Source organism: Sus scrofa, chromosome 13 (genome assembly GCF_054392235.1).
Source record: "Sus scrofa isolate SSC_HxYL_T2T_F1_AM1 chromosome 13, Sscrofa_HxYL_maternal_Yorkshire_Landrace_v2.0, whole genome shotgun sequence".
NCBI lineage: Eukaryota > Metazoa > Chordata > Mammalia > Artiodactyla > Suidae > Sus > Sus scrofa.
In genome coordinates, this window is record NC_139395.1 from 40474491 (window position 1) to 40486412 (window position 11922).

An 11922-nucleotide genomic window follows, 5' to 3' on the forward strand; every position below is an offset into this window, starting at 1 on the left:
TGGTTAGGATGATAAATTTTATGTGATGTGTATTTTACAACTTTTTTTATTTCCCCAATACATTATTTTTTTTTCTACTGTATGGCATGGTGACCCACTTACTACCTCACACCAGTCAGAATGACCATCATTAATAAGTCCACAAATTAACAAATGCTGGAGGGGGTGTGGAGAAAAGGGAACCCTCCTGCACTGTTGGTGGAAATGCAAGTTGGTACAACCACTATGGAGAACAGTATGGAGGTACCTTAGAAATCTATACATAGAACTACCATATGACCCAGCCATCCCACTCTTGGGCATATATCCGACAAAACTCCTTAAAAAAGACACATGTACCTGCATGTTCATTGCAGCACTATTCACAATAGCCAAGACATGGAAACAACCCAAATGTCCATTGACAGATGATTGGATTAGGAAGATGTGATGTGGTCTATATACACAATGGAATACTGCTCAGCCATAAAAAAGAACGACATAATGCCATTTATAGCAACATGGATGGAACTAGAGACTCTCATACTGAATGAAATAAGTCAGAAAGAGAAAGACAAATACCATATGATATCACTTATATCTGGACTCTAATATACGCTACAAATGAACCTCTCCACAGAAAAGAATACCACAACTTTTTTCGAAGGTTTGATAGGGATGGAGTAGGCACAGTTAGTTGTAGAAGTCCCAGTAAAGGATCATAGATGGAGAGGGAAATCTAGGGGACTTTGGGAGATCACTGTAAGTTAATAATTTGCTCAGAAAAGCCATCAGGGCTGCTTGACTAGTGGAACTACAAGAATTGCCTCAGGTCATTGGGTGGGAATGGGATTAGGCCTGCATTCAGATTCAGACCAAGGGCAGGAGTTTGAGGACCACCTTTCTGCTGATTTGAATACACACCTTACCGGATACTAAGGAGGAGCTACCACTCCCAGAAAGGAAGAGATGGGCTTTTCTAACCCCCACACCCCTTGAAGGATAAAAACTGCAGCCCAACGGCTCCTGGGGCAGAGCTGCAGCTCTCACAAGGGTCCTATCTTAATAAATCTATTTCTTATGTATCACTTTGTCTCTCGCTGAATTCCTTCTGCCAGGAGACATGAAGAACCTGAATCTCAGTCAGTCCAGATACAGGGTGAGTGATTCTAATTTAAAACCGTGGGTTTAAGTCCTAATCTGGGTTTAGGCTGGGTTAGAGTTCCGGCACCTGGGTTCAAGTCCCAGTCTGTGTTCTGGCGAGGTTCAGGCTATTAGTACTGTCAGTTTCAGGTTGGGGGAAAAAAATCAGCTTTGGTCCAAGCCTGGACTGTAAAGTAGTACAGCTATTCCAAACTCAAGTCACTCTCACCCAGTGTCCTTCCTTCAGAAAGCCTCATAATCACACAATAAATTTAAAAGCAAATGACTTCATATAGATTCTATTTTCCCTGACTCTAACAAAAAAACAAAAACTGTTAAATTGCTAATTTTGGGGGGTATGTTTATTAGTCATTATTCAGGATTGGTGGCACTCAACAGACAGAAGTTGTCCATTCCAGCCTGAAAATGCACCATTTGCTATAGAGAGTTCAATGGCTTCTGGTTACATGCTACTTACTCTATCTGATCATAGCTCTGTCTTTTTCCAAAGGGAGGGAAACATGCTTGACTTACCCAATTGGTTATTTCAGGCCTCTTGCACTTATCAGTACAAAGAATAGCTACAAAATTGATTGTTCCCTTCCGTCGCCCTTTATAGACAACAGTTTTGCTTCCTCTGCCAATCTCCTCGTACAGAATGAAGTTTTCCATCTCTGGGCTGACTTCTCACATTCGATAAAATGACAGCCTAATAGCATCTCTAGCTCCTAAAAAGTAAACAAAACATGACACTTAAAAATGCAAGCTATGTTGGAAAAAAGAATGGATATAGGTATACGTATGACTGATTCACTTTGCTGTACACCTGAAACTAATACATTTTAAGTCAACTATACTCCAATAAAATTAAGTTTTTAAAAAATACAAACTACCTGAATGACCAATTAGGCTAGGATATTTAAATGTAAATAAATCTAATAATTCTATAAATTCAAAAATGTTGAATACTAGTGTCCTTCTTTTGTACAGTGATGAAAGCGAAATGAAAATAAATAAACAATCCACAAACCAATATTCAACTCCCTAGCAACAAGATCTTAACAAAGATAATGAAAATGACAGGATATTTCCAACACATGGGACAAATTCAGGAATATGAATGAAAGTTTGGCCAAGTTTTTTTTTTTTTCTTTTCTTTTCTTTGTTAAGGCTGCACTTACAGCATATGGAAGTTCCCAGGCTAGGGGTCCAATCAGAGCTGCAGCTGCCAGCCTACCACAGACACAGCAACGCTGGACCCTCTAACCCACTAAGCGAGGCCAGGGATCGAACCCAATTCTTCATGAATACTAGTGGGAATCTTAACCAGACGAGCCACAACAGGAACTCCCTCAGCCAAGTGTGCTGATACCTCTTACTTTCTCTGATACAGTAGAAAGCACTTTGTGTCAATATCTGTATAACAAATGGGGTAGTACATGTCCCACCTAAACCCAAGTTCTGAGAAATGAGAAAATGTATGTGAAAACCCTTTATGAACAAATAATGGAGTGGTAGTACTTCTATCTAATCCATACATATTTTTTAAGAGTCTCAAATATTCAAAGTAAATGGTCAGCAAACTACTGTTTTCTGGGCCAAATCCAGCCTTCTGTCTATTCTGTAAATAAAACATTAATTGGAACATAGCCATGCTCATTCATATATATATTAAGGCTGCCTTCAGGCTACTACTATGGCGAAATTAAGCAGTTGTGACAGAGACCCCCATGGCCTACACACACTCTAAAATATTTACTATCTGGCCCTCTATAGAAAAATTTTGTCAACTCCAGTTTTAAATCAAGATTTTTTTTTTAAACCATCCACTTCATTATTGAGGATATAAGCAGCTCATTTTCTTGGGAAAAAAAAAATCTGCTAATTTTCATGAGTGAATATCGATTTGATACATAGCATTTTATTAGTATATATTTTTATTTAAAATTGAAATAATGGATTCAACATATTAAACGTAGTTACAACAACATAAAGTAATTACCCAACTAAAAATATCTTTTTTTTCTTTTTAAGGCCACACCTGAAGCATATGGAAGTTCCTGCACCAAGGGTCGAGTCCGAGCTGCACTGGCAGCTGCAGCCACAGCCATAACAATGTTGGATCTGAGCCGCATCTGCAACCTATGCCACAGCTTGTGGCAACACCATATCCATAACCCACTGAACAAGGCCAGGGATCAAACCCACATCATCATGGACACTATCAGTTCTTAACCCGCTGAGCCACAATGAGAACTCCCTAAAAATACCTTTTAAACTGGCATCTCGGAGTTCCCGTCGTGGCTCAGTGGTTAACGAATCCGACTAGGAACCATGAGGTTGTGGGTTCGATCCCTGGCCTTGCTCAGTGGGTTAACGATCCAGCGTTGCCGTGAGCTGTGGTGTAGGTTGCAGACGCAGCTCGGATCCCGCGTTGCTGTGGCTCTGGCGTAGGCTGGTGGCTACAGCTCCAATTCAACCCCTAGCCTGGGAACCTCCATGTGTTGTGGGAGCGGCCCAAGAAATGGCAAAAAGACAAAAAAAAAAAAAAAAAAAAAAAAAAAAAAAAAAACTAAACTGGCATCTCTTTGAGAGGATTATGCACACAGAAAACTTTCCAGAAATCATCCAAGCAGCAAGAGAGCCTCTTTAAAAACAGCCTGTGTTTCTGTGATACCCAGTAAGTCAGAACCTATAGCAAAATCCCTATGAAATAGAGAATTTAAAAAAGCAGGTTAGGGAGTTCCCGTCATGGCGCAGTGGTTAACGAATCCGACTAGGAACCATGAGGTTGCGGGTTCGGTCCCTGCCCTTGCTCAGTGGGTTAACGATCCAGCGTTGCCGTGAGCTGTGGTGTAGGTTGCAGACGCGGCTCGGATCCCGCGTTGCTGTGGCTCTGGTGTAGGCCGGTGGCTACAGCTCCGATTCGACCCCTAGCCTGGGAACCTCCATATGCCGCAGGAGCGGCCCAAAGAAATAGCAAAAAGACCAAAAAAAAAAAAAAAAAGCAGGTTAATGGGCACTGGGTTTCTTTGGGGGCAGATGAAAATGTTCTAGAATTTGATAGTGCTAAAAGTTGTAAAACTTTGCAAATACAGTAAAAACCACTGAATATTACATTTTAAAGGGGTGAATTTTATAGTATGTGAATTTTATCTCAATATTTTTATTGAGACATAACTGACATGTCACAATATCTAAACTTAAGGTGTACAATGTATTGATTTTATATGGTTATAATATGATTACCATCACAGCATTAGTCTACACTATCACTTCACATAATTATCATTTCTTGTTGTGAGAAAGTTTTAAGATCTAGTCTCTTAGAAACTTTGAAGTATATTATTATTATGGACTATGATTACATTTATCTCCAGAATTAATTCACCTTTGGTTATAAGCCATACAAAAACAGATATGGCAGTTCCAGCCATAGTGCAGTGGGTTAAGAATCCGACTGCAGCAGCTAGGGTCACTGCAGAGCCATGGATTCACTCTCTGGGCCTGGCTCCAGGTAGGTTAAAAGATCTGGCTTTGCCCCAGCTGTGGCAAGGGTCACGGCTGTGCTCAGATTCAATCCCTGGCTCAGGAACTTCCACATGGTAAGGGTGCAGAAAAAAAAAAAAAAAAAAAAAGATAGGGCCAGTAGGCAGCAGTTTACTGATTCCTATCTTGGTATAGGGAACCATTAATCTAAGAATTTAGGAGTAACTCATTCTATGATTCCATCTCCAGTGAAATTAAAACTTACTGCAAAATGGGGAAAATATGATACAAACTTACAGTCTAGTAATTACATTTAGTCATTTGGATTATAAACCTGGTATCTGGATCAAATCAGAAGAAATCCATTGACAGCAAAATTCTAAGTAGGAAAAATGTGGGAGAGTTTTGAATTTAAATCAATCAAACCCAAAAAAGGCACGGGTAGCATCCATTCATTTATTTATTTATTTATGGGTTGTTTTGTTTGTTTGTTTTTTGTCTTTCCTGGGGCCGCACCCAAGGCAAATGGAGGTTCCCAGGTTAGGGGTCTAATCGGAGCTGTAGCTGCCAACCTACACCAGAGCCACAGCAACGCAGGATCCCAGCCACACCTGTGACCTACACTATAGCTCACGGCAACGCCGGACCCTTAACCCACTGAGCAAGGGCAGGGACCGAACCCGCAACCTCATGGTTCCTAGTCGGATTCATTAACCACTGAGCCACAACGGGAACTCCATCAACTATTTATTTTAATGAACAGTTTTACAAAGTTCCCCTTACATTCCTCTCCTAAAACCCATTCACTAAAAAAAAAAAAAAAAAAAAAAAAACCTGTAAAAAATTAATAAACAGAAACACAGGAGGACATCCACTTGTTGAATCTTTTAGCCTTAAAGAGACATAAGGTCGCCAAAAAAACTGCAGTTTGCCTGAATCCAGGTTCAATATTTAGGGCATCTACTATCAGAATAAGGGCTACACCTAGATCTAGACAGACTTCCTGGCATCCTAAATTTCCCAAAACTAAGCACCAACTATGAGGCTTTCCTCAGCGTAGTTGGTTACTGCAGAAATTGAATTCCAAACTTCTCTTATGTTCTACTCAACAATAACAACCCTGACCCAGTTTTAAAAGAAGGACCAGAAGACATAGCCTTTGAGGCCGTAAAGGAGAGTTTGATGAACCAACCTGCCCTTGGGCATCCCAATGATCAGTTCCCCTTTCTCCTTTCTGTATATGAAAAGTAAGAAAATGTCCCTGGAGTCCTCACCCAAAAACTTGGGGACCACCATCAACCCTGAGAGTATTAGAGCCAACCACTGGACCCTGTAGCATGGTGATACCCTCTTGCCTTAGAGCAAGTACAGCCACTGCCCCTTGGTTAAAGCCACTGAGAAAATCATTGCAGGGTCCCTTTTAACCATTCATACATACCTCATGCAATAGAAGCTCCCCCGAATTCTCATTTCACTCAACATTTCTCAGCTGGCCACCTCCTATGAAATCCTTTTGTTAACTGCCCCTCACATAAGTCTTCTGTTGTAAAAACCTTAACCTGGTTAGTCTTCTTCCCTCTTTCACCAACGAAGTACCTCTCTCACTACTCAACACTGATAAACTGCTTTGTGATGATCTACAGGAAATTCCAGAGTAACACTGACTTCTCTTGGTTCACGGACAGTTCTTATATAGAAGGTAACAATGGCAAATATTATGCCCAGTATGCTACTGCAACCCCTTTTGATGTTGTTGAGGCAGCATCTTTACCTATGGCTACTTTAGCCCAACATGCTGAATTATTATATGCCCTTACATGGGCTTGTACTTTAGCCAAGGACAAAACTGTCAATATTTATCCTGACGCTGATATTAGATATGCTTTCAGAGTAGCTCATGATTTTAGAATGTTATGGAAGTAACATGGCTTCCTTCCCGTGGAAATAAGGAATTATCAGGAATTATTGAATGCTATATTTTTACATGCCACTTTAGCTATTCAGATTTCAGGGCACTGTAAACGACTCTCTGGAAGCAAAAGGAAATCACCTTGCTGATATTTCTGTGAAGGATGCTGCCCTTAGAGAGACCAACAGCACCCAAACCTGTTACAGTCCAAAGGGATATTTCCCCAAATGATAATTTAGAAAAACTGGCTATAAAGGCTTAATAGCTGGCCTCAGAAAAAGGGGGGGGGAGACTGGAAATTCATCAACTGTTGGTTTTATAAAAGAAAAAACTCTGGTTTGGACTAAATTACAACCCAGCCCTATGGGAGACCGAAGTTTCCACTCCTCACCACTGTACGTGCATTAAACCATCAGGCTACTGACAAAATTATGGCCTCCATGAATCAATTCTGGTGGGGAAACATTAACAGGGCCACAAAAGGTGCCTATCTCCTTTGTCCCACTTGTCAAACACAACCTGGGCAAGCCTGTTCAATCCACTACTGGACATTTTAATCTGCCTAATGGACAATTCAAGGTCTGGCAAATGGATTTCATGTGACTTCCTCCATCTAACGGATAAAAGTATGCTTTAGGCATAGTCTGTATGTTTTCAAATTGGAATGAAGCCTTCCCCTGCAGACACACTACTACCTTTTCTGTGGCTAAAGTCATTTTTTAAAATACTAACTCTACCTGGGAAACTCCTCTCTTTTTTTTTTTTTGATATTCACAGTGACAGAGGAACCCATTCTACCGACCAGGTACTTGGGCAAGTATGTGCTGTTTGGCTGGTTTTACAGCACTTTCCTTACCATACTCAATCCTCTAATTTATTTGCTTTTTCAGGCCACACCTGCAGCATATGGAAGTTCTCAGGCTGGGGTCGAATCAGAGCTACAGCCACTGGCCCATTTCACAGCCACAGTGGATCCGAGCCGCATCTGCAACCTACATCACAGCTCACAGCAACGTGGGATCCCTGACCCAGTGAGCAAAACCAAGGATTGAACCCACATCCTCATGGATACTAGTTGGATTCATTTCTGCTTCGCCACAATGGGAACTCCCTCAATCCTCTGTTTTAGTCAAACATAACTAACAGAAGTAAGACTCAATTGGCAAAACGTGTAAAGGCCCTCCACACACCTTGGCCAAAAGCATTGCTATTAGTCCTTCCAAATCCCAGATCCACTCCTTTTGGAACTCAACAAACTCTCACCCTTTGAGACAGTCATGGGATGCCTATGATCCATGACTAATAAAAGGAGAGATACTCCGATATTCAAAGGCCTAACTGCTTCTTTTAAAAATAACCATGTGTTGGTAGAGCAATCTTTTCACAGTTTGCCCTCAGGAAATAAAGACCTTGCATCATACCTTGAAACCTGGAGATTACGTTTAGTGGAAAAGACAAGACAATTCCAGAAGAACTCCTTTCAACCTCACTGGAAGGACCCTACCAAGTACTAATAAGCAACCATTGTGCCGCCAAACTCCAAAGAATAGACTCTAGGACTCATGACACAACTGAAAAAAAGCACTGAACCCTGACTGGATCTGCATATCACCTGATGACCTCAAAGTAAAGATCTCCCAGAACTGAAGCAGACAACATCTGATGAGACAGCTCTCCCAAGATATTCAGATGAGGCCGCCTGGAATTGTCACTGCTAGACTGCACACTGAGGGCCAAGAAGCCTCATAGTAATGGCCCAGCTTCAAAACCAAAGAAAGAGCCCAGAGTCAGCAATAGAGACATCAATGGCTTATTGGACAGAGAATCTTACACATTTGATGCAAGGTCCTGGAGTGACACCCCACCGTGCACAGCATCCAGCAGGCAGAACATGGCAACAGCCTTTACTACTTGAGAGAGGGGCGGCTACCATTTATAGGGGGTATTGATGTGGGCTCATCAGTTACCAAGAACTAATTAAGCCTATAATTAAGAAATTGGATAGTCATGCGAGTAATCCAGGGCCTGGTCAAGCAGGGGAGTGTAGAGAAGAGAACAGCCATGTTGAATGGCCTAACCATACAGTTACCAAACCTTAGCATGATCTCCAATGTTTATGATCTTGATAACATATGGATTTAAGATTAAAATCGCCTGAGAGTTCTCCCTTCTACCCTTCCTTGTTATCTCTGACCTAATAGGTTTCCAATCTCTGCACTTTCCCTCCAACACTATACCCAGGAAAGTTTCTTCCCAACACTGAGAGACAAAAAAACCAGTAAAGCTGGAAAACCTGACTCATGGAGTTCCCACCGTGGTGCAGTAGAAACGACTCCAACTAGGAACCATGAGGTTGTGGTTCAATCCCTGGCCTCACTCAGTGGGTTAAGGATCTGGCATTGCTGTGGCTGTGGTATAGGCCAGCAGCAACAGCTCCAATTGGACCCCTAGCCTGGGAACCTCCATATGCCATGGGTGCAGCCCTAAAAAGACAAAAAAAAAAAAAAAAAAAAAAAAAGAAAGAAAGAAAAGAAAACCTGACCCTTGATCAGCAATGCTTTCAGAGAAAGATCTTGATCAAAAGGGTGAAATGTAGGAGTTCCCACTGTGGCACAACAGGATCAGTGGCATCTGTGGAGTGCTAAGACACAGATTCAATCCCCTGCCCAGTACAGTGGGTTAAAGATGCAGCACTGCTGTAGCTGCAGCATAGGTTACAACTGCAGCTAAGATCTGATCCCTGGTCTGGGATTTCCATATGCCATGGGGTAGCCAAAAACGAAAGGGGTGTGGGGAGAAATGAGAAAAATATAGAGAAGCCTCAAGTAGAGTTGGGAAATCAGAATCATGCCCTCTGAAGATAGTAGAGCCCAACAGAAAGATGAAAGACTCCTTTCCTAGGAAGGATTCAACAAATGAAGTGCTATGGACTCTTTGTGTATTGTAGCCCTCTTAACTTTTTTTCCTCTCTATAAAAGCCTTCTCCTTCCCTGCCATGCCGGGGAATTTCATGATGGCTTGTCAGGGTTAGAGACCTCCTACTACAATTCCCTGATGATGCCAAATAAACCCATCTTACTGGAAAAATCCTGGAAAAATATCTAGCAGTCTTTTGGTTCAGGTAAAGAGAAGCAATCCTGACTCCCGACCCATGAAAAACACAGCCTTAACAGGAATAATTACGTGGCCGGAGGTCAACAATATGTGTAATATAACCAAATTGGAGTTCCTGCTGTGGCACAGTGGATTAAAATTTGACTGCAGCAGCTTGGGTCTCTGTGAAGGTGTGGGTTTAATATTGGGCCTGGAGCAGTGGGTTGAAGGATCCAGCTGTTACTACAGCTGTGGCTTGGATTCAATCCCTGACCCAGGAACTTCCATATGCTGTGGGTACATTTAGAAGAAAAAAAAAAAAAAAAAATATATATATATATATAGAGAGAGAGAGAGAGAGAGAAAATATGTTAAGATGTAGAAGCTATTAAAGCAGGAAAAAAATAAACAGAAAACTTAGGCAAATGTTTACAAATGAGGACACAACATGATAAAATGGTGAATATAAAGTTTTTATGTAAGAATAACTGATTCCTCAAAAACAACGTTTTAGGCTATAAGGGAAAAAAAAACCTTAAAATTTTAAATTTGAGTCAGATCAAATTCATTTCCTCAATCTCTTACTAAATAGAAGCACCTGAGCAAAGCACTCATCCTGAAATTAACATAATACATCAATTAACAAAGTGGCTTTGACAAGGGTGGGTTTATTACCATCAGCAGGTCCCCTCTGTGAGGGCCCAATTTTTTTAGAGTAAAACAAAGAATTGGATCAGATGATCTTCTAAGTTGTCTTTCAAATTTGAAATCCCCATGACCTTTGAGATTCTTTTTGACTCAATCCTCAAATGTTCCTCAACTGAAACTTCCTAAGAAGCGTTTTTTAAAATCTGTAACCTCTTAAACTGTAAAATAAAACGTCTCTTTTAATCTATAAATTCACCTAGGTATATATGTACCATCTGAGAAGAGCGAAGTCAGAAAAATAACGTATTTGAGAAATTGATGCATTTAAGATTCAGGGGCCATGACCAACGAACTCTGAAACAGACTAGGTGGTAGGGGCACGTTGATAAAAATTGGAACCCTTTTCCTTCAGATCATTAACTCCCACACTAGCGGCATCAGCAGCGCTCAGGAACTTGGCAGAAATGCAAATTCTTGGCCCGGGCCCAGACCTACTGAATCGGAAACTCTAGAAGCGGGGCCGAGCAATCCGTGTTTTAACTCGCCCTCTCGTTGCGCAGCTATCTTCGAAAACCGCAGGCCAAGTCAACCTTACCCGAGGACACAAAAGGCGGCAGGCACTACGCTAAGCACTCAACAGGTGCTCCCCCTCCGCACTTCACCGACCGAATCAACTGCAGGCTTTGAGCTCGGGGACCTCGAAAGTGCAGGCTCTAAGTCGCTACGTAAACACTCCCTCCTCCCCAACCCCAAGTAGCTCGCCGCCAGCAAACGGGCTGCTTTCAGTGCCTTCTCCAAGTCCACCGACACCCGGGAAGCTAAGCCTGAGTTTTAAGAGCCCAAGTTTTAAACTGCGAACTCGGGCGTCTGTACAGCGCAACTCGCGAAACAAGGGGTGTCCCGTGGACCCTGAACAAAAAGTTGTGTAGAGTTTAATACAGCACAAAGCAGAGCCCGAAGAGAGGGGGGGTGGGGGGGGGTGCACAAGGTCCGCCCAGAGGGGGACGGTAGCTGGACGGCTCCCCTACAGATCTGTAATCGCTCCAGCGAACGCTAAGAGACCGGAACCCAGATTCAGCGCCCCTAAAGCCTCCACTGCCACTCACCTGCTCACCAGGTGGGGAGAAGCCGCAGGTCCACCAGACCGCTGCAGCGAGTGCGCGCGTCTTAGCCCCCACCCCTCAGGACGAGTCCACTGGTCAAAGCAAGGGACGAAGCAATGGAGCAAGGCGGGACGCGCAGAAACAGCGTGAAACCTTACAGGTCCATCACCCCTTCGCATTTGGATTAGGCCTACACGTCTCCAGGGCAGCACGCAGAACGCCGGAAGGAGCGCTGGCTGCTGATTGGCTGATCAGTATCAGTTCCTATTGGCTGGAGTCTGGAAATGAAGCCGCTAGGCACCTCCCTCAACCACAACGGCCTCGCTCCCTGCGTTAGGGCTAGTCCTCCCATCGACCCTAAATTGCGGTAGAAAATGCTTGGGGAAACCCGGCTCAGAGCGTGGCGTCTGGCCTTGCGAGTTCCCCCACCTCCGCGTTTGGATTGGCCCATCACGTCTCCTGGGCAGCACTCAACCGTGGAAGGAGCGCTAGGGCTGCTTTTGGTTACTGGTGGCTGCGGCACGGAATTGGGTGGCTGGGACCGAGAGTTGGTCCACC

General features: G+C 42.9%; 1 protein-coding gene across 30 annotated transcripts in view; it reads right to left on the reverse strand.

Moving 5' to 3' along the window:
* The window catches only part of ULK4 (unc-51 like kinase 4), a 540161-nt gene extending 528725 nt beyond the window's left edge, over positions 1-11436 (reverse strand). For all 30 annotated transcript variants that reach the window (XR_014822784.1, XR_014822772.1, XR_014822770.1 and 27 more), the window contains exons 1-2: positions 11368-11436; positions 1657-1850 (exon numbers count right to left, since the gene is read on the reverse strand). Coding sequence is in view for 10 of the 30 variants with exons in the window: in XM_084987823.1 (XP_084843949.1) it covers positions 1657-1794 (138 nt within the window). In the remaining 20 variants the exon portion in view is untranslated. The remainder of the gene's footprint in view (positions 1-1656; positions 1851-11367) is intronic.
* Positions 11437-11922: the final 486 nt, after the last annotated feature.